General features: G+C 39.6%; 1 protein-coding gene and 1 long non-coding RNA gene across 7 annotated transcripts in view; one reads left to right on the top strand and one right to left on the bottom strand.

Moving 5' to 3' along the window:
• The window catches only part of LOC127443695 (radixin), a 280,821-nt gene that overhangs the window by 108,280 nt on the left and 147,607 nt on the right, over positions 1-24,934 (top strand). For all 6 annotated transcript variants that reach the window (XM_051702493.1, XM_051702492.1, XM_051702494.1 and 3 more), the window contains one exon: positions 7,415-7,510. In XM_051702493.1, the coding sequence (XP_051558453.1) occupies positions 7,415-7,510 (96 nt within the window). The remainder of the gene's footprint in view (positions 1-7,414; positions 7,511-24,934) is intronic.
• Positions 1-24,934, bottom strand: part of LOC127443757 (uncharacterized) — a 600,892-nt gene that overhangs the window by 105,358 nt on the left and 470,600 nt on the right. The window lies entirely within an intron of this gene.

Genomic DNA, 24,934 nt, shown 5'->3' on the forward strand with positions numbered 1-24,934 from the left:
TCTCACTCTCGGTGGGGCACGTGGTGAGTTGTACATGGATGCCATAACACGCTCAATAAGCCACGTGATAAAATGCACGGATTGACGGTCTCAGATGTGGAGGCAACTGAGATTCGTCCTCCGCCACCCGGATTAAGGCGAGTCACTACGCTACCACGAGGACCTAGAGCGCATTGGGAATTGGGCATTCCAAATTGGGGAGAAATTTTTTTTTTTTTTTACAACATTGTACTGTAAAATTACATGTATTGTCTTTTTAAATATATTATAATTTTTTACTGTATACTTTAAGGTAACTGCCTGTTTACCAATTCAATTTATTTACTGCAGCATTTTTACATATTTTACAGTGTAGGGAACGAGATGTAGGGAAGGAATTCAGACACTACTACAAAATGGCCGACACCCAAAATAGTGCACTATATAGTGCAGAGATGCCCAAACCAGGGCCTGCGGGCCAAAGTTGGCACATGATGATTTTTGATTTGACCCGCCTTGCCGTATATGACAAGATTAAAAAGAAGAAAAAAAAAATTCTATTGACGCAGCTTTTCATTGCATTAATTTAGCAGATTGTAGAGTAATGTTTTTTATATATATATATAATATATATATATATATATATATATATATATATATATAATAAAATCATAAAGGTGGGGAACCAGGGCAACTTTTATATTTTAATATAATACAGTTTGCAGTGCCTGAAATTCGGCACGGGATTGTAGGTTTTGCACACAATTTTAATCATTCCCGCAAGTTCCACATTCATAATGCAGAAAATTCCCGTCGTGCAGCTGTCAGCAGTGCATTTGAGCACTTGTTGAATTTAGTGTATGCGTGCACAGTGAGGAAGTGCTTTGTCGCATAGTTACTGAACTTAAGATGTTACACATGTATAAATATTTCTAAACCTGATAATTTGACATACAAATGCCGTTATACCGCATCTCCGTAAGTGAGCGACGTGATAAAACTGTATCGTTCCTGTTAATATTCAACAAAGCTGTTAACGTTTCAAGCGCGTGACGGCGAATGCCTTTAATATCTTGGTGCTCCCTCATTATTCATAAAGCAGCTCCCTCATTATTCATAATGCGGCACATTTGCAAAAATACCAGAAATAGCAAAAATGCTTTGTGTAATGTACCAACTGCATGGTGAAGAGAGACTGTTAAATACCTGTTACATCTCTCATATCCATCTCTAGTTCCATCCATGAATTTTCGGAAATTAATGGGGGCTCTGGGCAAAAAAAATAAAAAATCCCCTGCCATCGGATATAGTTCCAAATATATCCATCACGATCTTCATTTGAATTTTTGCTAAATATTATTTGATTTGTGACGTCCGTTTTTCAGAAATTGCCGAGTCAGTGGCGGATGCTCGCAACATAAATGTGCACAAACGGTCACTCCACTTCTCACGATCCACATCAGTTCGGTGTCGTTACAAAATGCTTCAATGTAGTTAATAGTAATGTTAACAAAAAAATAAAATTAAAATAAATATCTAGATGTGTTAAATAACCTTGTTGTTAAATAAAACGTTGCTAATGATACAATCATGATTTTACAGAACATTAACCACTTTTGCTGTAAGAATCATATCTCTGACTAATGTTAATTGTTAAATGGCTATTTTTGCAATGTTTTATTAAACTGGCAAGTTTTTATAAGCACCTCATTCCAAATCTGGACAAATGCTGTCATTTACTCCTGTGTGTCGGTGCATTAGTTTTGTAGGCTAAGTTAATTTAATAGCCAAAATATTTGGAAATATGTGAACGAGAATTTTTTTGTTTTGTTTCAATAGCAATGCACATTATGCAATGTAGAGATCATGCAATTTTGTAATAATTGAAGAAGGGCCATTTTAATGAATTGTTTAAAATGTTGACAAAAAAGATGTAATTTCATAAGGTTAGAAAAAAAAATACCTTTGTAAAGATATAAATTGCCCCCCAAATGAGCCGTGTTTGCTTATGTGCAAATGCAGAGCTGCCGCGCGTAATGTTGTACCACTTATGCTATAACAAAGAAGTATGCTATAACGTGTTACAAATTAAGGAATCTATCTGTAATGTTTAGCTGAAAATCGAATAGTATGAATATATATATATTGTGTGTGTGTGTGTGTGTGTGTGTGTGTATGTATGTATGTATGTATGTATGTATGTATGTATGTATGTATGTATGTATGTATATATATATATATATATATATATATATATATATATATATATATATATACACATACATACATACACACACACTGATCGGCCACAAAATTAACATCACTGAAAATTGTGATGGCTAGACAACTGGGTCAAAGCATCTCCAAAACGGCAGGTCTTGTGGGGTGTTCCCGGTATGCAGTGGTTAGTACCTACCAAAAGTGGTCCAAGGAAGGACAACCGGTAAACTGGCGACAGGGTCATGGGTGCCCAAGGCTTATTGATGCGCGTGGGGAGGGAAGGCTAGCCCGCCTGGTCCGATCCCACAGAAGAGCTACTATAGCACACATTGCTGAAAAACATAATGCTGGCCATGATTGAAAGGTGTCAGAACACACAGTGCATCGCAGCTTGCTGTGTGTGGGGCTGTGTAGCCGCAGACCGGTCAAAGTGCCCATGCTGACCCCTGTCCACTGCCGGAAGTGCCTACAATGGGCACGTGAGTGTCAGGACTGGACCACAGAGCAATCGAAGAAGGTGGCCTGGTCTGATCAATCACATTTTGTTTTATATCATGTGGACAGCCTGGTGCGTATGCGTTGTTTACCTAGGGAAGAGATGGCAGCAGGATGCACTATAGGAAGAAGGCAGGCCGGCGGAGGCAGTGTGATTCTCTGGGCAATGTTCTGCTGGGAATCCTTGGGTCCTGGCATTCATGTGGATGTTACTTTGACACGTACCACCTACCTGAAGATTGTTGCAGACCACGTACACCCCTTCATGGCAATGGTGTTCCCTGATGGCAGTGGCCTCTTTCTACAGGATAATGCGCCCTGCCACACTGCAAAAAATTTTCAGGAATGGTTTGAGGAACATGACAATGAGTTCAAGGTGTAGACTTTGCCTCCAGCCCATCTGGTACCAACAATCATGCCACGCTCCAAATCACTGAGATCATATTTTTTTCCCCCATTCTGATGGTTGATGTGAACATTAACTGAAGCTCCTGACCTGTATCTACATGATTTTATGCACTGCACTGCTGCCACACAATTGGCTGATTAGATAATCATATGGAAGATTGTTGATGTCAGATGGGCTGGTTTGAGTATTTCTGTAACTGCTGATCTCCTGGGATTTTCACGCACAACAGTCTCTAGAATTTACTCAGAATGGTGCCAAAAAAAAATATCTAGTGAGCGGCAGTTCTGCAGATGGAAATGCCTTGTTGATGAGAGAGGTCAACAGAGAATGGCCAGACTGGTTTGAACTGAAAAAGTCTATGGTATCTCAGATAACTGCTCTGTACAATTGTGGTGAGAAGAATATAATCTCAGAATGCTATTCTGAGATGCGGGTTGGCACTGTTTTGGCGGCACGAAGGGGACCTACACAATATTAGGCAGGTGGTTTCTTAGCAAAAAAAAAAAGAAACGTCTCTTTTTCAGGACACTGTATTTAAAGATAATTTTGTAAAAATCCAATTAACTTTACAGATCTTTATTGTAAAGGGTTTAAACAATGTTTTCCATGCTTGTTCATTGAACCATAAACAATTAATGAACATGCACCTGTGGAACGGTCATTAAGACACTAACAGCTTACAGATGGTAGGCAATTAAAGTCACAGTTATAAAAACTTAGGACTCTAAAGAGACCTTTCTACTTACTCTGAAATACACCAAAAGAAAGATGCCCAGGGTCCCTGCTCATCTGCGTAAACGTGCCTTAGGCATGCTGCATGGAGGCATGAGGACTGCAAGGGCAATAAATTGCAATGTCCGTACTGTGAGACGCCTAAGACAGTGCTACAGGGAGACAGGAAGGACAGCTGATCGTCCTCGCAGTGGCAGACCACGTGTAACAACACCTGCACTGGATCGGTACATCCGAATATCACACCTGCGGGACAGGTACAGGATGGCAACAACAACTGCCCGAGTTACACCAGGAATGCACAGTCCCTCCATCAGTGCTCAGACTGTCCGCAATAGGCTGAGAGAGACTGGACTGAGGGCTTGTAGGCCTGTTGTAAAGCAGGTCCTTACCAGACATCACTGGCAACAATGTCACTTATGGGCACAAATCCACCTTCACTGGACCAGACAGGACTGGCAAAAAGTGCTCTTCACTGATGAGTCGTGGTTTTGTCTCACCAGGGGTGATGGTCGGACTTGCATTTATCGTCGAAGGAATGAGCGTTACACCAAGGCCTGTACTCCTGGAGCGGGATCGATTTGGAGGTGGAGGGTCCGTCATGGTCTGGAGCGGTGTGTCACAGCATCAACGGACTAAGCTTGTTGTCATTGCAAGCAATCTCAATGCTGTGCGTTACAGGGAAGACATCCTCCTCCCTCATTTGGTACCCTTCCTGCAGGCACATCCTGACATGACCCTCCAGCATGACAATGCCACCATCCATACTGCTCACTCTGTGCATGATTTCCTGTAAGACAGGAATGTCAGTGTTCTGCCATGGCCAGCAAAGAGCCTGGATCTCAATCCCATTGAGCTCGTCTGGGACCTGTTGGATTGGAGGGTGAGGGCTAGGGCCATTCCCCCCACAAATGTCCGGGAACTTGCAAGTGCCTTGGTGGAAGAGCGGGGTAACATCTCACAGCAAGAACTGGCAAATCTGGTGCAGTCCATGAGGAGGAGATGCACTGCAGTACTTAATGCAGCTGGTGGCCACACCAAATACTGACTGTTACTTTTGATTTTGACCCCCCCTTTGTTCAGGGACACATTATTCCATTTCTGTTAGTCACATGTCTGTGAAACTTGTTCAGTTTATGTCTTAGTTGTTGAATCTTTTTATGTTCATACAAATATTTACATGTTAATTTTGCTGAAAATAAAAGCAGTTGAATGTGAGAGGACGTTTAGTTGTGCTCAAAAGTTTGCATACCCTGGAAGAAATTGTGAAATTTTGGCATTGATTTTGATAATATGACTGATCATGCGAAAAAACTGTCTTTTATTTAAGGATAGTGATCATATGAAGCCATTTATTATCACATAGTTGTTTGGCTATACAAATAAAGGTAACTTTAAATTAAATTAAATAAAAATGTGTTAGGGCATTATTTGAGCATTTTAACTGGCATAAGTGCAAACAGGGGAAATATGTGCCTGTTTATCATTATATGAATGGTTATAATTATATAACAAACAACTGTTGTAAAACAGTACAAAATATGAATCAAAATTGTACATAAACTAAAACACCACAAAACAATCATACAAGCTATTTCAGATGTGTTATTCACTTTAAAAGTGTTTGATAAATTAATAAATGTAAATTTATTTAAAGGGGTACTGCAAAGGGGCAGTGTCTCGGGCCACTGTAGCCACCCCCTGTGCACGTCCTTGGTGTCATGCGTCTCTGCACACAGTCACTAAGGCTGTAAAAGTTAACAAATGCAATAATTTTAATGCCTTATGCCTTTAAATTAGTTTTTTTGTTTTTTAATTTTTGTTTTATTGTAAGGATGCACAAAAATTTTGGCTACCTAAAAAATGCAGTAAAATGTGAACAGAAACTTCTACTTAAAATTTCAATAACGGAAACATTGACCAGGAGAAAAAACAATATTTAACCAGGTTAAATAAAATGTAACGCAAATGCTTACAGTTGAGACACATGCGCTTGCAATTGAGACACATGCATCTCTCTGTGTATGATGAGACTCACGCAAAGAAATCCAAACGTATGGCCCCAGTAGTACAAATGGAAGCATACTGCAGTACAAAATTAAAATGCAATTGCAAATTCAGTATTTGTGCACATTAAAATACCCATCTCCTTTTTTTTTCCTTTTTTTTGTTATTAACATTTTTATTGATTCATAAATTAACACAAAACAACATATTGAATCAAACACTTTAAACATTAAACTCCCACCCCACCCTGACCCCCCCACGAACACCCCTGTGGTCAATAGAATATAGACACACACACAGAAAAAAACACAAAACTAAAACAACAACATAAAATAAAATACAATAATCAAGTATAAAAAACAAAACAAAAAAAACTCTAAATTACTCCCTCCACCACCCCTCCTTGAGATTCCCCCAAAAATGCTAAGTAATTGCCCCATTTCTTATTTTAAGAATCCCTAACTCCCATCCTTATGCTAGACCCCTCCTCGAAGGCAGCCGCCCTCCCCATCTTCGTGCATCACTCCGGGAACGAGGGTGCTCCATCCGACTTCCAACTCCTCAAAATAACCTGCCTACCAATCATCACACTGGTCAAAACCCAGTCCTTCATGTACTTATCCTCCAAATCCACGACATCCCCATCTCCCAAAATACAGAGTCTGGGGAAAAACAAGACCTGAGTGCCCAACACATCACACACAAAACACACATTTCATCTGACACTGGGATCTGTGAGTGACGATGTCACAGAGAACCCCAGTTTATTTTTACCCATTCAGAGCAAAATAATGGACAACATGATGTACACAAGGAAAAATATAAGAAATGGAAAGTATGCATTTGTCTATTATGTTCTTATGCACTTAATTAGCACTTTGTTGGCTAAAGATGTGATTATTTTAGCCAGAAGTCAGTTTTTACAGCTATAGAGTTGTGGAATATTTAAAAATATTATCCAAAATTTTTAGTGTTATGATAGTAGTGCCACCTGAAAGAAGAACAATTGTAATCACTTTTTTTTAATTTTTTTTTTAAATGTAATATTTAGAATTGTAGTTATTCTAACAAAGGCAAATTTTAAATAATCATTTTTGGGTTTCGTATTTCAGCCCATTGTGTCCAGAATTTTCATTTCGTCCTCTACCCCTAAAAGCTTCCAGACCTAAGCTTTCTGAATGGACTTTTTCCACTCAGATTCTCAATCAAGGTTTGGTAATTGCAAACATTTTGAAAGATGGTTTCCTGTTTAGAACATATTTTGGCTATATCAGGCATTCATTCTTTTATTCTTATTTCCATTGAAAATAACCCAACTTGGCTAATTCATTATTAATAATCTGAAACAGTGAGAATTCTCAAAAGTAGCTTTCTCAAACTCTCAAGAGGAGCTTACTGTTTTCAGCACATCTACAATAGTGTAAATCATGGTAAATGCAAATATATGATATTACATTTCTTTGTAAATAATGTCTGTTAGCTTTATACACTTCATCTGTACAGCTATTTCAGATTTATATTGGAACTTGATTAAGATATCACATTTGTTTGTGGTCTGTGGTCCTCTTGTAGGTGGTGAAGACGGTGGGTCTGCGTGAGGTCTGGTTTTTTGGCCTGCAGTACATGGACAGTAAGGGCTACACCACATGGCTGAAGCTGAATAAAAAGGTAAGACCCTTTTACATGAAACTGTCACTATGGTCTATAGCAGTATTTTTTTAACAAGTGGCTCCAGTGAGGGGGGCCTGGATAGCTCAGCGACCACCACTGGAGTCGCGAGTTTGAATCCAGGGCGTGCTGAGTGACTCCAGCCAGGTCTCCTAAGCAACCAAATTGTCCCCGTTGCTAGGGAGGGTAGAGTCACATGGGGTAACCTCCTCGTGGTCACGATTATTGGTTCTCGCTCTCAATGGGGCACGTGATAAGTTGTACGTGGATCGTGGAGAGTAGCGTGAGCCTCCTGTGCTGTGAGTCTTTGTGGTGTCATGCACAGCGAGCCATGTGATAAGATGCGCGGATTGACTGTCTCAGAAGCGGAGGCAACTGAGACTTGTCCTCCGCCACCCGGATTGAGGTGAGTAACCGCGCCACCACGAGGACCTAGTAAGTAGTGGAAATTGGGCATTCCAAAATTGGGAGAAAAAAATGGATTAAAAAAAAATAGTGGAAAATTCAGTCCGAACCCAGAATGAGTTTGCTGGGAGAGAAGTAGAGAAATTAAGCTGCAAAGAGACTAGAGTTTGACCTATAGTGGATTTTGCCAATACCGATAACTAAGGTGGTGGGAAAGGCCGATAGTTTTTAAAATTGATTCATAGGATATTTATATGAATATTTTCATAGTCGGCACAGACATAGTGTCAGAGTACAAAATGAATAAAATCCCAGATGTAGTTTATTTTTCAAATAATAATAATCAGAAACAAATAAGATTGGGTCCACAACATGGGACTTTTAACACTAAACAAGCCTGAAACAAACCGGAGACTCTTGTTTTGAAATGGAGATTTGGCTCAGCTGCAATGCTTTTTTTAATATTTACCAAAGTAAGCTTTTTATAGCCTTTTATTATTATTCACAATGGACACAATGTGCTGATGAGGGACGTTTCCATATGGTCATATTTTTCATTGCATGCCCTCGCGTTAATAAAAAAATAAATAAAACATTATTATCAACGGAACACGGAGAAATAATAAAACATTTTAAAAAACTATTGGAAAAATCTATTCCTATAGTTGCCAATATTTATTTATTTTTTTTTATTATTCCTCCGAAAAGCAACTATTGGCATCGATTAATCTGTAAAAACGATATATTGATCAACCTCTAAAAGAGCTCTATTTTTCTTTCAACTAACAGCATACTGCTAAAGCATTACATTGGTGAAAAAGGGTTCTATCATGATACTCTCTTCTGTAGACAGTGTACCAGAATAATGCATTTCATTCCTGATTTTGAAATGCCTGTGTCTAGAGCTGCACAATTAATCAAAATAAAATCGAAATTGTGATATGACCTTGTGCGATTATTAGGGCTGCGATTTAATTAAATAAATAATCTGGTCGCTTCAAAGTTCATTTACGCTGCTCTGTCTAGTCTATATTAAGTTAGAGCATTATTACTGTGTTTTTAGAGCGGATCTGTGCTCCACAACTCCATCTCAAGCTTAGAATAACAGAAGTGCTCAGAGTTCGGTTGCATTTGCTTACGTGCACTAAACGTTTTATTTAAGCCTTGTTTATACTTTCGCCTGGCACCGCAGACTGCGCACGCACCTCCCCAAATTCTAGAGGCATTTATACTTAATGCACCCGCAGTTGAACTATTCTGTGAAATGACAGGGGGCAGCCCAGAGAAAACATCTGAATCAGCAGAAAGTAATAGTGAGAAGTAGTAGTTTGCCAGAACAATGTCAGATCACAACAACTTAAACCTTTACAAGAATCTTTGTAATAAAAGCATCAAACTTCAAACTGGTTTTATTTTTATTCGATATTAAAGCACTGGACAAATAATTTGTGGTGAGCGGGGGGGGGGGGGGGGGCAGCAACGTCTGGGCAGAGCAAGGCTGGGTAGATAAGTGGTGAATGAGTTCCACCTGTGTGCCACACTGGTCTCACGTTCCGGTGAGGGGCGGCGGGAGTATTTAAGCAGAGGAGACAGCGGCAGATGGGAGAGAGAGATGCACGAAGCCTGTCTGTGTCTTTATGTTCATATGTAGCTGGCTGAAAAGCAGTGCATGTTTTTGTCTTGTTATACACTGAAAAGGAGACCTTATACTCCTTTAAATGTACATAATCATATAGATATGCTGCAGTATTAAAAAAAAAAAAAATCACACAAACTATACAAAACAATTTAAATCTAAAGAGCAATGCTACAGTCTCTGTGACATTCAAGGTGTAGAAGGCACTGCTACTATATTTTATGCTTATAAAATATGCATTGAAATGTTTGCACCCATATATACTCTTATAGATATGCAATCTAAAACATGCAGTGTAGTGACTGAGACTACTCATTGAGCCTTATTCATGAAACATGAGAATAATAAATGTGTGTGTAAATGCATTCTTATGTAAACTGTCCCATTTAACTAAATGGGGCAATTTATGCAAGATGTTTTTTACTAAAAATGTACACAAAAAAGTGTGTTTTGCTCACGTGTCATGAATAAGGCAAATTGACTAAATTTTCATTGATCTGTTAGATTTTTTTTTTTTTTTAATAAGTGTTAAACTTCAATCTAGTTTTTATTCAGTATACAATAAAAGACACTAGACACAAATACTTGTATTTATGCCTCAAAACACTTATAAATCCTTATTGAATATTTCTTGTCCTTATATTCTTATAATGTTTTCTAAACAAACTAAACAAAAGAATTTAAATCTAAAGAGCAATGCAACAGTCATTCATTCTAGGCATTGTTCCTGTATTTTATTCTTATAAAATTTACATTGAAATGCTTAGTGCTTGAAATGCAGTGTAGTGACTGAGCAAACTCATGGGGCCTTAATCATGAAACATGAGCAAAACAAATTTGTGTGTATGCTTGTAAATTGTCCCATTGAAATGAATGGGGCAATTTCCACAATAATTGTTTTTACTAACGATTTGCAAACAAATTTGTTCTGCTTGTGATTCCTGAATAAGGCAAATTATAAGTAATTTTCATTAACCTGTGTTTTTTGTGCCCTTAATGTATTTTGCCAATGTAAAAGTCTTACGAACCTTTGTAATAAAAAGCAACAAACTTCTATTTCTATTTATGGAAGATTCTTTATCCATAAGACAAAATGGTAAGAAAATAAGCCTAATTTTAATGTATTTCTGATAGAACTGCAATGCTATCATAAGATGGTAAAGCTATGTAAAGATAATAAAGCAAACCGATTTGCTAAAATGTTTGTTTTTATCTAACTTAACAGACTCATTATATTTGTCTTTTGAAACCCCTCTATTTATTTTATTACTATTATTACTTGTATTATATAATACTTTTATCACTTTTATCCGCATGGACGGGTTATAGATGTGCCTGTACAGACGTATCAGTTCAGCCAATTTTGCCTCGAAGTGAAATGTGGCGCTGTACGCACTGTTTGCCCGAGTCACAAAAAAATGGAGCGTGCATGACTGCGTGAAATGAGAGCTTGCGGCGCCAACGTGCACTTCCGGCAATGCCATGATGATGTCATTTGTGTATGGAAGGCCAGAGAGCTTTTTATTTGTGGACACGTAACGTGTACAGACGACAGAGCATGTGTATGCGTTATTGCGCCTAAACACGTAATTTCGTGTACAGACGTCTATGTTTTGGCCAATGGCGAGCCCGAAAATTTTATTTACATAAAATTCATTAATCATGTGATGGTGACCTAAACATTTACGTAGTAGTATGTCACTAAAGAATAATGTGTATGAAGATTATGTGCTGTCATGTGTGACATTGTACGTAGTCATGTAATTTCTTCTTTCCATATATGCCAATGCTATCTAAAGTCACGTGATGATGACGGGGTGTTATGAACAAGATAAAGGACGATTTTCAAAATACATAGTGGAAACATGGCTTTACAAAATTTTATGAATAATTGCAAACGCGTTTTTCAAGAATGCACTCACTTGTTTATGTATAAAATTATGCAGTGCAATTCTAACATTAATAATATTTATTAGATTATTGTAGCATTGAATTGAGTCTGCATTTGTAACATTCATTTTTAATGGCATCCATTCACGTTTATATCAATAAGCATCCAATAAAACTCGAAAGGATCCAGCATGAATACGACTGAAAATAAATTCATCATCGTTCCTTGAGCATGTGAAAAAGGCTCTCTCCACTGGATTTTATCTTAACTTTAATTCAACTAGATGACACAGGTGTGGGGATCATTTTTAACGGCGTATGCAGGTCCATACATTTCCGTTTTTTATTTTTACGGCATATGCAGGTCCATACAGTTCCGTTTTTTATTTTGTTTATTTGATTTTGCTGGTTAGCAAAGAGTTTTTACTACCTATTATTAGGGGTCAAGCCCCGAAGGTCTGATGTGTTACCACAGCAAATTTGGCGTCTCTACCTCAAACCATCTAGTGTCACCAACTGCCCAAATTTGCACTCACGTTTATGTTAATAACTTTTGAACTGCAAGTCCTAGAATTGAAATTCTTTTTTTTTTCGGCTTGAAAATTTTTCAGATGTTCAGAATTTTCTGAAAAACCTACTTTTTCAAACTCGTCCTAGGCCGTTTGTCTGAATTGCACGAAAATGTGCCTGCATCATCTAGAGGCACTCACGACAAAAAATTCTTCACAGAATTTTGATAAACCATACCGTTTTCGAATGCCGCTTCAACGAAGTTGATGAAAGCATATTATTTGTCATAGGCACCATGACTCGTGGGTGCCTGCTCAGTTTCGGAACAGTGCCACCTAGTGGTCATGAGATATGAAAAAAGCACATTTTTGCTTATAACTTCTGAACAGTTTATCATAAAATCATCAAATTGATCTTATTAGATTCAGTGGAGTATAGCGAGTCCAATGATATGAAATATTCCTATGTCGGCCATTTTGGGCGTTGGACATTTTGAATTTAGTCATAAAATGCTGTATTTTACAAACGACTTGGTGTATCGTTACGAAACTCGGTATGTGTCTTTGGCACCATACTCAGAAGGGACTCATAAAGTTTTGGGACAGTGCCACCTTGTGGTCATAAATTATAATGCTATTTCTAAAAATGCTATGCTGCTCATGGTTCCGATAATTGGCTTGACCCCGGTATTGCTGCTTGCAGCTATATTTTAATTTGCTTTTATGCACATAAAATAAATCGTGCATATTTGCTTGCTGTAATACTGAGTCTCAAAAATAATTATTAATATGAGTAACCTACTTGCATCTGTGTAAATAATAATTGACCATTTGTTCATCTGGAAGTTTTTGTATGGTGTGTGAACATTAACAGTTGGTAGTAGATAACTGCAATTTAATCAAATAGTTTGTCTTGAATGCAGGGGTTAAATTGAGATTTCGGAGGTGGGGAACCTTAATTGTGTGATGGCTGTTATAACATACATTCTATTAAAAATATAGGCATCTAAATATGCATACATTTATAGGCCCGTGTATGGTATTTCATATATATATATTTTTTTTTCTCTCAGATTAATCTGTTTGACTGGGATTATATTATATAATTTGTCAATTAATTATTTTTATTTTTTTACTTAATTGAGAAAATAGTTATTTGATTTACATTAAATGACAAAAATAATTGTTTAATAATTTTATCAGTTGCATTTGATGAAAATCAGATGACAGCTGGGACAAGTTTATCTTCTTGCCCGAGGTAAGGTGTCACCTTGCCTTTGAACATGCTAAACTATCCAATTATTTTACTATTCAAAAGTAAATGCACATTTTTAAGGGGTGTACAGCTTTGAAATAAACTAAGCAAAATTGCTACAGCATATTGATCTCAGAAATGAGTGAGCAGTTGATTCCACACAGTATTTCGCGAGAGAAGCCTTACCCTGCAGTTCGTTCACCCTCCGCCTATGACTTGGAAATATATAGAAAGACTTTATCAAAATCAGCATATTTGTCAAATTTTAGCATGTTTTTGTTTAAGGTGTTTTGAAGTGTCAGTTTTTGCAATGATGCCACATAAATGATTACAGACCATGGAACTACAAAGATTACATTTAGAGTAAGATTTTAGTCACCTATTTGTTTCAAACATCCCGGTTTAATAATTCATTAGTTAATAAGTTAAGAAGAAGATATTAATAAAAAATGTCAATAAAAACAACAACAATAAACAGAAATGAACAGGTGTGAACATTCAACAAGACTAGAATAACATTTTGAAAATTCTGAACATTCAATGAACTGAACAATAACTTAACAGCAAATTAAATATTTTTCTTGTGATTAACATTTTTTATTGATTCATATATTAAACAAATAAAAGCAAAAACATATACAAACAGAATCAATACTTAACCTCCTCTATTATGATTATTATGAAATTTGGAATACAATTCATTTTAATAACATTAACTTTCACAATCATAGATAAATGTAATGAAGCCCACCTACTCACATCACTCGAAAACCTTTTTATTAAAGGGTCGAAATTAACTAACTAAATCACACAAATTATCTGGGAATAAAATGCCCAAATACTTAATGCCCTGTTTGGGCCACCGGAAGGTGCCCGGCTGAAAATCCATTACTGGGCAGTACGCTGTCAGAGCCAAAGCTTCGGATATAAACCAACTGACTCTGTAACCTGAGAATTTAGAGAAGGAACTAATAATCCTGTGGAGGCAAGGCATAGATCTAATGGGGTCAGAGACAAATAATAAAATATCATCCGCGTAAAGCAAAAGCTTATGCACCGCACCTCCCACCATCACCCCTGGAAAATCATCCTCTTTTCTTATCACGGCTGCTAATGGTTACAGGGCAAGGCAGAACAATAATGGGGAAAGAGGGCAACCCTGCCGGGTGCCCCTATCCAGAGTAAAATAATCTGAAATTAATCCATTTGTTTGTACTGCTGCTACCAGGTGTCTATAAAGTAACTTAATAATAAAAGTATTCCTGAACCATTACCTTTCCAAAATCTTAAAAAGATAATTTCATTCTACCATATCAAATGCCTTTTCGGCGTCAAGTGAGATGGCAGTGACCGGAGTCTGATCATTCGCCACTAACCACATGATATAGATGAAACGTTTAATGTTATCAGAAGAGCTATGGCCCCCATAACTTTACTTAATCGGTTAGCCAGAATTTTTGTCAAAATTTTAACGTCTAGCTGGATCATTGGACGGTAACTCTTACTCTCGCTTGGATCTTTGTCCTTTTTAAGAATCAGACTGATCCGGGCTTGTGTCATGGTTGGCAGAAGCTTTCCATTCTTTAATGATTCCGTATAAACTTCTAACAAAAGTGGAGCCAGTTCTGTAGCATAAGACCTAAAAAATTCAGCGACAAAACTGTCTGGCCCCAGAGCCTTGCCTGTAGGCATGGCCTTAATTACCTCGTCAAGCTCCTCCAAGTTTATCTCAGAATCAAGATAATTTTTTTGCTCAGTCGTCAGTTTAGGGAGATGTAATGGTTCCACTAAGTTTCTAAAATCTTCATCAATAGATGAAGATGTGGAACTATAAAGATCAAGATAGAATTCTTTAAAAGTATTATTAATATCAGTGGCTGAGGTAAAAATTTCACCACCAGCAGATTTCACTGAGGGAGTGGTAGAAAAAGACTCTCTGCTTTATATATCTAGCAAAAAGCTTCCCTGCTTTGTCCCGTCTTGCCCTAAATAACCAAAACTCCACCTTCCGCGACAAAATAGTATTATATCTGTATTTCAATCGGGTCAATTCTCTGAGGCCATCAGATGACATTCGGCACTTCAGTTACAACAAATTAATTATTAATAAAAATCATGAGCACTCACATGAGATAAAACCTTATAAAAGTTAACTCAACTTTAAACATGTATAATTGCAATGCCTATTGTTTACTAAAGCTTAATTCAGGTCAACTACAGTTTGTTACAACAATTGTCTATGACTTGGTTGCCTTAAAATTCATTAAAATGATGATATATATACTCTTTAACATAAGTTAATATGACAAAACATTACATTCCAAAGCATTTTGGTGAACAACGAATATTTTAAAGACAGAGTTGAGTACACCACAGTGAGGGTTAGTGAATCATCCGTAGTGTGGATATTTAATTTACATTTTTATTTTTTCATTAATTTACAAGTTATACATATAAAATGAAGCTCTTTAGCTTTATATTCTATATAATATAATAAAATATAATAATAATCATTTACTCACCCTGTTCGTTATCGTCTGACTTAAATACAACTCAAGTGAATAAGTAGGCCTGCTAGTGCTATCAAGGTCTAAAATCAAAACAATCAATCAAACAAACAAACAAACAAACATAGTGCAGGTATCAGTGTAGGTTATATGACTTTATTCCAAGTTTTCTTCTCATTATTAACTGAAAATTGTGGAATCTTTACTAGACTAGACACGTTGTCAGATTTATGAAATAGTCATTCTTTTGAGTCTACTCTTTTTAATGAAACTGTTAATAAAGTTCAGCTCTGGGTGCGTTTCCCAAAGCATCTTAACTTAGCTCTTGAAATCATTATAGGTCTACAGGTGCTCTGGACTGGAGTAATGGTAGATTGCCAATTGCACTGTAAATTGACGGACTCTTGCAGGACACCTGCCGGACAACAACAAAATTACACCTAAACATAATACAGTTAGAATGCTTACACTCTATGTGAGACTTTAATGAAATTAATCTTTATTTTATTTTTAGTTATATGTAATATATTGTTGAATTTATAATATAAATATATATAAATTAATGTATATCATATTGAATTAATCAATATCACTAAATAATATCAAATAATTTATATCTAATCTAATAATTTAATTCAAATGTATTTATAAGTATTAAATAATATTAAATTCATGAAAACATATAAAATGAATGAATCGATAAATAATAGAAAATATACAACAGTTAGTTCCGGTCCTCGAATCTGATTGGATGAGAGACGTTCCATGAGCATTGATGGTCTGACACCATCAGCACTCGGACACTTCACTGTGTGTGTATCACTTCGCTTGTGTTCGTGCCATTCTAAACTAAAGTGAAAGAGCAGTGCATATGTGTTAAGAGGTACTGTTTGTCTTTTTTTTTTTACATTACATATGTTAGCCAGCAGGTCGTGGCAAAAGATAATTTTTGTGTGTAATATGAGCTGTAAACGAAATTCTGTGTTTAGACGCTATAAGGCGTACACGCGGTATTGACATCTTTATGCGATATTCATCTTTACATGTAATGTCTGTACACATTATTTGTGTCTTGTGCAATCTCAATAACAAGCGGCTGCGTCGAGTATAAACCGGCATGTCCTGTGAAGAGGTTTTTATTATAATCTAGTGATTGGAACTCGGTTCTTTCAGACAGTTTGTTTCCACGAACCAGTTAAAAAACCAATTCAGCGGTTCTTTTACGTCATCACGTAATGAGGTCTCTAGTACGTAATTCTGACATCCCGGAGTCATGATTTTCACTCTCAAACATTTAAATAAAGCCATACGTGAACACATATTGCTGATTATTACCTTTTATTCAATTAATTTATAATAATAATGGCATCTGTTGTCATCAGTGTTTCATTCTGTGATCCTGCATGTTGAATATGAATGACAAATATTGATTACATCTTGGATACGTTTCCTAGATTAAAGTTTTGCAACCAATGCAGACACTGATGCACAAACGCGGATTTGTTCATGTCTAAAGCATATAAAGAGAATAAACTAGTCTTAAACAACTCACCAGAAACCCTGATTCCCTTACGACTCAGTGCACTCAACATTGCGTAGTAACGCACATGGGGAGAGCCTTCTTACTCGACCTAGTTGAAACCTCTCTACAATAATGCCAATATTCTAATATTGGCTATGGTGTTTGAGCCCCGCCTGTTTTGGCGTGAAACTGACCGCTATAAAAACAGGTGCACAAACACCATTTCCTCATAATTTCTTCAAGACAGCAATCATCTCTTGTCTAGAATCCCTCTGCCTTCACCGTCGATATACACGTGTCAGCGGGCAGAATCTTTGCGGGAAGACTTTCCGCTCCCCTGCAGTGCTCCGGCGAACATCACACCGCTTCGCTGGTGAACAGGCCTCAGCATCCTGATTCCCCACAGCACTTCGGCAGGGTTTGTGTATCCTTACAAAACAATTGTATATTGAGTATTGTATATTGTGTGATATATATATATTCATTTATATATATATATCTAAAAGAGTCACTTACATGTTCGCATCTTTTTAAAGATGTCATTCCGTAGGTGTTCCTTGTACGAGAGGCACATCCCGCCATTAGATCAGCATGAGAGCTGCTTTTATGTCTGGGCTGCGCCCACGCAGAGTCAGCTCGCATGGAGACACACTGTCCTCACTGTGAGGGCATGAGTCTCAAGACGCTTCGCTCGCAAATCGCCCTCATTCTGAGGGATGATTCAGTCTCATGCGCCCTCCCACCCACCTCTTCTGTGATACTTGAGGATTCACACGAGGAGTCACGGTGGAGCCACGAGGTCGAGCAGGATGACTTTGAGGTGGACCTCCTGGCGGCACATGCCCTGCGAGCCCCTCAATCTCTCTGAAGCGCATGTTTTCCGATACGCTATGTGCAAGACGAGCTCTGACCCTGAAAGAGCGGGCCACCTCGTCTCGTGCAGCGGTTCTGACATTGGGGATGATAATGACAAAGTCATGTCTCTTGCTGCATCAGGCGAGTGGTCAGTGGATGATGCTGCCGCCCCTCCCCCCAGCGAGGGAGAGGAACGTGCACGCGCCAGTGGCAGGGAGATGCTCTGCGTTCTTACAAGGGTGGTTGAAGAGCTTTACCTTGTGTGGTCTCCCCCAGAGGAACCTGAACAGTCTTGCCTCAATGAATGGTTCCTGCAGTCCGGACGCCGTCAAATGGCATCGTCCCGCAAATCTGCCCCATTCTTCCCCGAAGTTCAGAACGAGCTATCTAAGTCCTTGCACGCGCCCTTTTCGGCGCGCTCGCGCAGTGACGCCATCCTCTTTAACGTGGATCACGGGGAAGAAAATGGTTATGCCCATTTACCCCCTGTGGAGGATGCGGTAGCAGCATACCTCTGCCCAGCGAGTAACAGGGCGTGGAAATCACGGCCCATACATCCTTGCAAACTGTGTCGACAAACATCCACACTGGCGGGAAAAGCTTACTTAGCGGCAGGACAAGCTAGATCAGCACTCCACGCAGTGGTGGTGCTCCAGGTATTTGAAGCCAAGCTCCTCGGGCAAATTGACGAGCACGGCTTCGATCCAGAGACATTCAAAGAGCTCTGCACCACTACAGACTTAGCGCTGCATACCACGAAAGACACTGCGCAAGCCATCAGCAAGTCTATGGGCAACCTGGCAGTTCTGGATCAACATACAGTTGTGCTCAAAAGTTTGCATACCCTTGGAGAATTGGTAATATATGTACCATTTTTAAAGAAAACATGAGTGAGCAGGCAAAACACATTTATTTTATTTCTTATGGGATTCATATTCAACTGTAGGTTATAACAGAATGGCACAATCATAAAACAAAACATGACAACAAAGAAAAAAATGAAATGACCCCTGTTCAAAAGTCTGCATACCCTTAGTTCTTAATACTGTGTATTGCCCCCTTTAGCATCAATGACAGTGTGCAGTATTTTGTAATAGTTGTCTATGAGGCCCCAAATTCTTGCAGGTGGTATAGCTGCCCATTCGTCTTTGCATGACCTGGAGGCATTTTGCCAAGTCTTTGGTCGTCTTGCATGAACTGCACGTTTGAGATCTCCCCAGAGTGGCTCGATGATATTAAGGTCAGGAGACTGTGATGGCCACTCTAGAACCTTCACCTTTTTCTGCTGTAACCACTGGAGGGTCAACTTGGCCTTGTGTTTAGGGTCATTGTCGTGCTGGAAAGTCCAAGAGCGTCCCATGCGCAGCTTTCGTGCAGAAGAATGCAAATTGTCTGCCAGTATTTTCTGATAACATTCTGCATTCATCTTGCCATCAATTTTCACAAGATTCCCCGTGCCTTTAGAGCTCACCCCCCCCCCCCCCAAATATCAGTGAGCCACCACCATGCTTCACAGTGGGGATGGTATTCTTTTCACAATAGGCCTTGTTGACCCCTCTCCAAACATAGCGCTTATGGTTGTGACCATAAAGCTCTATTTTGGTCTCGTCACTCCAAATTACAGTGTGCCAGAAGCTGTGAGGCTTGTCAAGGTGTTGTCGGGCATATTGTAACTGGGCTTTTTTGTGGCATTGGTGCAGTAAAGGCTTCTTTCTGGCAACTCAACCATGCAGCTCATTTTTGTTCAAGTATCGTTGTATTGTGCTCCTTGAAACAACCACACCGTCTTTTTCCAGAGCAGCCTGTATTTCTCCTGAGGTTACCTGTCTGTTTTTCTTTGTATCCTGAACAATTCTTCTGGCAGTTGTGGCTGAAATCTTTCTTGGTCTACCTGAGCTTGGCTTGGTATCAAGAGATCCCCGAATTTTCCACTTCTTAATAAGTGATTGAACAGTACTGACTGGCATTTTCAAGGCTTTGGATATCTTTTTATATCCTTTTCCATTACCTTGTTACGCAGGTCTTTTGACAATTCTTTTCTGCTCCCCATGGCTCAGTATCTAGCCTGCTCAGTGCATCCACGTGAGAGCTAACAAACTCATTTACTATTTATACACAGACACTAATTGCAATTTAAAAAGCCACAGGTGTGGGAAATTAACCTTTAATTGCCATTTAAACCTGTGTGTGTCACCTTGTGTGTCTGTAACAAGCTCAAACATTCAAGGGTATGTAAACTTTTGATCGGGGCCATTTGGGTGATTTCTGTTATCATTATGATTTAAAAAGGAGCCAAACAACTATGTGATAATAAATGGCTTCACATGATCACTATCCTTAAATAAAAGACATTTTTTTTTGCATGATCAGTCATATTTTCAAAATCAATGGCAAAATTTCACAATTTCTGCCAGGGTATGCAAACTTTTGAGCACAACTGTATATGGCTGACCCTCACAGAAATGAGTGATAAGGAAAAAGCCACTCTGATGCTGCAGTGTTTCCAGACGGCCTCTTTGGCGGCTCTGTGAATAAGTTTGCTGAGCATTACATCGTGACTCAGCAGCAGTCACAGGCCATGAGACACTTTATGCCCAAATGGAGTATATCACTGCCGGTTTGCCCTCGTTCTGTTTCGAGCCAGCATCTGACTAAAAGCCCCATACCTGCTGCCTCAGCGCCGGCACCTGCGTATCAGCATGCGCAGCAAAAGCGTTCCTGATGGGCACAACCCTTTGAAGCGGAAAGCAGAGCCCGCGGTTCCCTCTGGGTCTGCTCCAAAAAAGGCTTGATTGGAGACACAAAACACTGTTCCCCACTACTGTTTGCCGGGAAAGGAATATTGTTGTTCACAATATTGTTCAAAATGTTGTTTCTGTGTCTTGCACTCAAATAAATGCAATAAAAAATGCAATAAGTGCAAAAAAGAATACAGCAAATGAACGAGATGCTCACATATTCTCAAAAAAGATCCCTTTTCCTCTTCAGAGCACACATTATGCGCAACTGCTTCCCTATAGTGAGCATCGCATCATATTATTCAGTGAGCAAACCAAATTGTCCTCTGTCCCATTACGCAGATGCGTGGCGAGCCCTAATGGGTATTTCAGAATAGGTGCAAAAAACGACATGGCTATATGATCCAATTGCACGCTGGCCACCCCGTTTCAACTGCGTTCTGTCTTCCGCGGTTTCACCCGAGGACGCGCTAGTGTTACGAGTCGAAATACACTGTCTCATCGGGAAAAACGTAATAGAGATTATGCCAAATTGTCAAGCACAAAAAGGGTTTTACAGCCATGATTTTATTGTTCCAAAGAAAGACGGCGGACTTCGGCTAATCCTGGATCTGAGACATTTAAATTGCGCACTCATAAAGTGGCCATTCAAAGTGATTACTCAGAAACGGATCTTATTGCATGTATGCCCACACGATTGGTTTGCATTGATAGATCTGAAGGATGCGTACTTTCATATCCAAATTGTACGACATCACAGGATGTTTTTGAGATTCGTGTTCGAGGGAACAGCGTATCAATTTAAAGTCCTGCCCTTCGGACTGTCTCTGGCTCCTCGCACATTCACAAAGTGTTCTCGCCCCTCTGAGACTGAGCGACGTGCGCATCTTGAACTACCTCAATGATTGGCTGTTACTGGCACAATCAGAGTATCTGTTATGCCAGCACTGGACTTACTGCTTCAGCATCTAAACAGCTTGGGCCTCAGTGTGAGCCAAAAAAAAAAAAATCTCCTTTTTGGGTGTCCGTCTTGACCCCACGTGCGCGCACATCTCGAGCGAGCATGTTCAGGCAATTCTACAGTCTCTGTCTCAGTTCAAACTGGGGAGAACACTTCCACTGAAGCTGTTTCAGAAAGCATTGGGATTTATGGCAGCGGCATCCATTAGGCCTCTTGCACATGACACCTCTTCAGTGCTGGCTGAAGCGCTGTGTGCCACGATGTGCTTGGCGCCAAGGGTGCATGCGCATCACTATATCCCACCGCTGTGTAGCTGCTTTTGCACCATGGATAGCTCCTGCGTTTTACCAGCGAGGTGTCATGCTGGGGCAAGTTGTCACGTGGCACCTAGAGCTATCGGCTGTATTTCTAGCCTTAAAGGCTTTTCAGTCAGAAATAGCGAGCTGTCTTGTCCTGGTTCGCTCAGGCAACATGACAGTTGTGGCATATATAAACCGCCAAGGCGGAATTCAGTAGACTTCATCCTCAAACTGTATTGAGGATTTGGGAAATATTTGGCAAAGCAGAAATCAATCTATTTGCCTCAGTGGAGAATACCCACTGTCCCCTCTGGTACTCAAAGTCCCAAGTTGTCAGGCGGAAAGTAGTGACCACAGATGCTTCCAACACAGATTGGGGGGTGGTGTGCGATGAACGCCCGACTTTCGGCACCTGGACAGGTGCGAGGAGGGCATGGCACATCAACCGCCTAGAGCTATCGGGTGTATTTCTAGCCTTAAAGGCTTTTCAGTCAGAAATAGCGAGCTGTCTTGTCCTGGTTCGCTCAGGCAACATGACAGTTGTGGCATATATAAACTGCCAAGGCGGAATTCATTCACCACCACTGTTGAGACTGACACGTCGCCGGCTCCTATGGAGTGAGCATCATCTCCTCTCCCTGAGAGCAACATATGTCCCAGGCCACCTGAATTACGGTGCGGACCTACTGTCACGCCAAGGGGTGAAGCCGGGCGAATGGTGACTTCATCCTCAAACTGTATTGAGGATTTGGGAAATATTCGGCAAAGTGGAAATCGATCTATTTGCCTCAGTGGAGAATGCCCACTGTCCCCTCTGGTACTCTAAGTCCCAAGCCCCTCTGGGAACAGACGCAATGGCAAACAAATGGCTGACGAAAGGCAAATATGCATTTCCGCAGGTATGCCCGATTCACTCTGTCATATGCAAAGTCCAAGAGGACAAGGAAACGGTTCTATTAGTTGCACCGAAATGACCCAACCAGTCATGGTTTCCAGAAATTATGGAGATGCTGTACAGCTCGCCATGGGAAATATCACTGAGGAGCGATCTCCTCTCACATGGCATCTCTTACATGGCAAGGACCCAGTAAACTGCCCCATACATGAAATTCTAATATTTCTTCAAGAGCGATTTGATGCAGAACTCACCCAGTCAACGCTCAAAGTGTATGTGGCAACTATATCTGCGTATCACGCACATGAAGCCGGCGCCTCTATAGGCAAGCATGATTTAATCATAAAGTTCCTTAAGGGAGCAAAGCGATTAAACCCACCTCAGCCGTCTACAGTCCCGACTTGGGACTTAACTTTAGTCCTAAAAGCTCTCGCAGGGCCCCCCTTCAAGCCTTTGGACTCTGTTGATTTGCGCATGCTCTCCATTAAGACCGTACTACTGCTGGCTCTGGCCTCAGTAAAACGGTTAGGTGACCTGCATGCACTATCAGTCAACAATTCATGTCTGGAGTTTGGCCCCGGTCTTTCAAGAGCCACTGTCAAGCCCAGGAAAGGCTATGTACCCAAGGTCCTAACCACGCCCTTCAAAGTGCTGGTGGTTCACCTTCAGGCCTTCTTCCCTCCTCCATTTAATTTGGAGATCATAACACTGCCTCCAGAGGCTTGTACAGTGGGCACTATACATGACGGGTGCATCACTTCATGCGCTTCCCTTCTTACCCTGACATGCCCATCGCTTTGGTATAGGGTAAATCTGGACTCATCAGATCACATGACCTTTTTCCATTGCTCCTGTCCAATCTTTATACTCCCTAGCAAATTGAAGTAGTTTTTTCCAATTTGCCTCACTAACAAGTGTCTTTCTTGTGGCCGCACAGCTGTTAAGTCCCAATCCTGCAAGTTCTCGTTGCATTGTGCATGTGGAAATGCTCTTACTTACACTATTAAACATAGCCGTGAGTTCTACTGTCAATTTTTTACGATGTGACTTCAAGCGTTTTAGTGATCTCCGATCACGATCATTCAAGATTTTTTTCCAACCACATTTTTTCTACGAAGCTAATGGTTCACCAATATCCTTACAGGTTTTAATAATGCGTTGGACAGTTCTTAACCCAATTCCAGTGATTTGAGCAATCTCCTTTGTTGTTTTCTTTACTTGATGCAGGCCAATAATTTGCCCCTTCTGAAACACAGTAACATCTTTTCCACCACCACGGGATACATTTCCGACATGGTTGTTTAAGAAATGAGAAGCTACACACTGCATCAGTTAGGGTTAAAAGAATTGTTGCCAGCTGAAACGTATTAATCACTGCAATAATGTTCCAATCATAGGCTCTTAAGTATCTGCTAATTTAAATCCAAACTGCATTTATTTTTTTATTTTTTTGCCAGGCAGTGTATATCAGCAACATAAATACTGTATAATATTAGCCTATAACGTAAATCTTCATTGAAGTGAATTCGCAACCGAGCTTGACTTCTAGATAGAGCACAAAAACAGGTGCGAGCCCTTTCTTTAATGTTGTGTGTTAGCATGTTATCACGAATAATCTCTCCTGTGAGTTGTGAAGGAATTTTGGGATTATAACTTCCGTCGGGGACAAATGGATGTGTAGTTGATAGCCTACACCTAGTCGTGGTGTGCACTTGGCTTGAGTTGAGTGTTTAATGCATATCTCACATTATGAATATGCCGTTGCCATAATGAGCTATGTAAATAATCAAAAAGTCTCTTAAAATGAATAATTAATATGTCCCTAGGATGAAGAATCCACAGCACAGTTACAAAGGTTCTAATACTTTACTATACTGATTAAATAAGTAACAAAATAAATCTCTGCACCAGAACATCGTAGACACTTCCAGGTTGGCTCATTTGACTCAGGC

The sequence above is a fragment of the Myxocyprinus asiaticus genome, chromosome 7, assembly GCF_019703515.2.
Source record: "Myxocyprinus asiaticus isolate MX2 ecotype Aquarium Trade chromosome 7, UBuf_Myxa_2, whole genome shotgun sequence".
In the NCBI taxonomy this organism is placed as follows: domain Eukaryota; kingdom Metazoa; phylum Chordata; class Actinopteri; order Cypriniformes; family Catostomidae; genus Myxocyprinus; species Myxocyprinus asiaticus.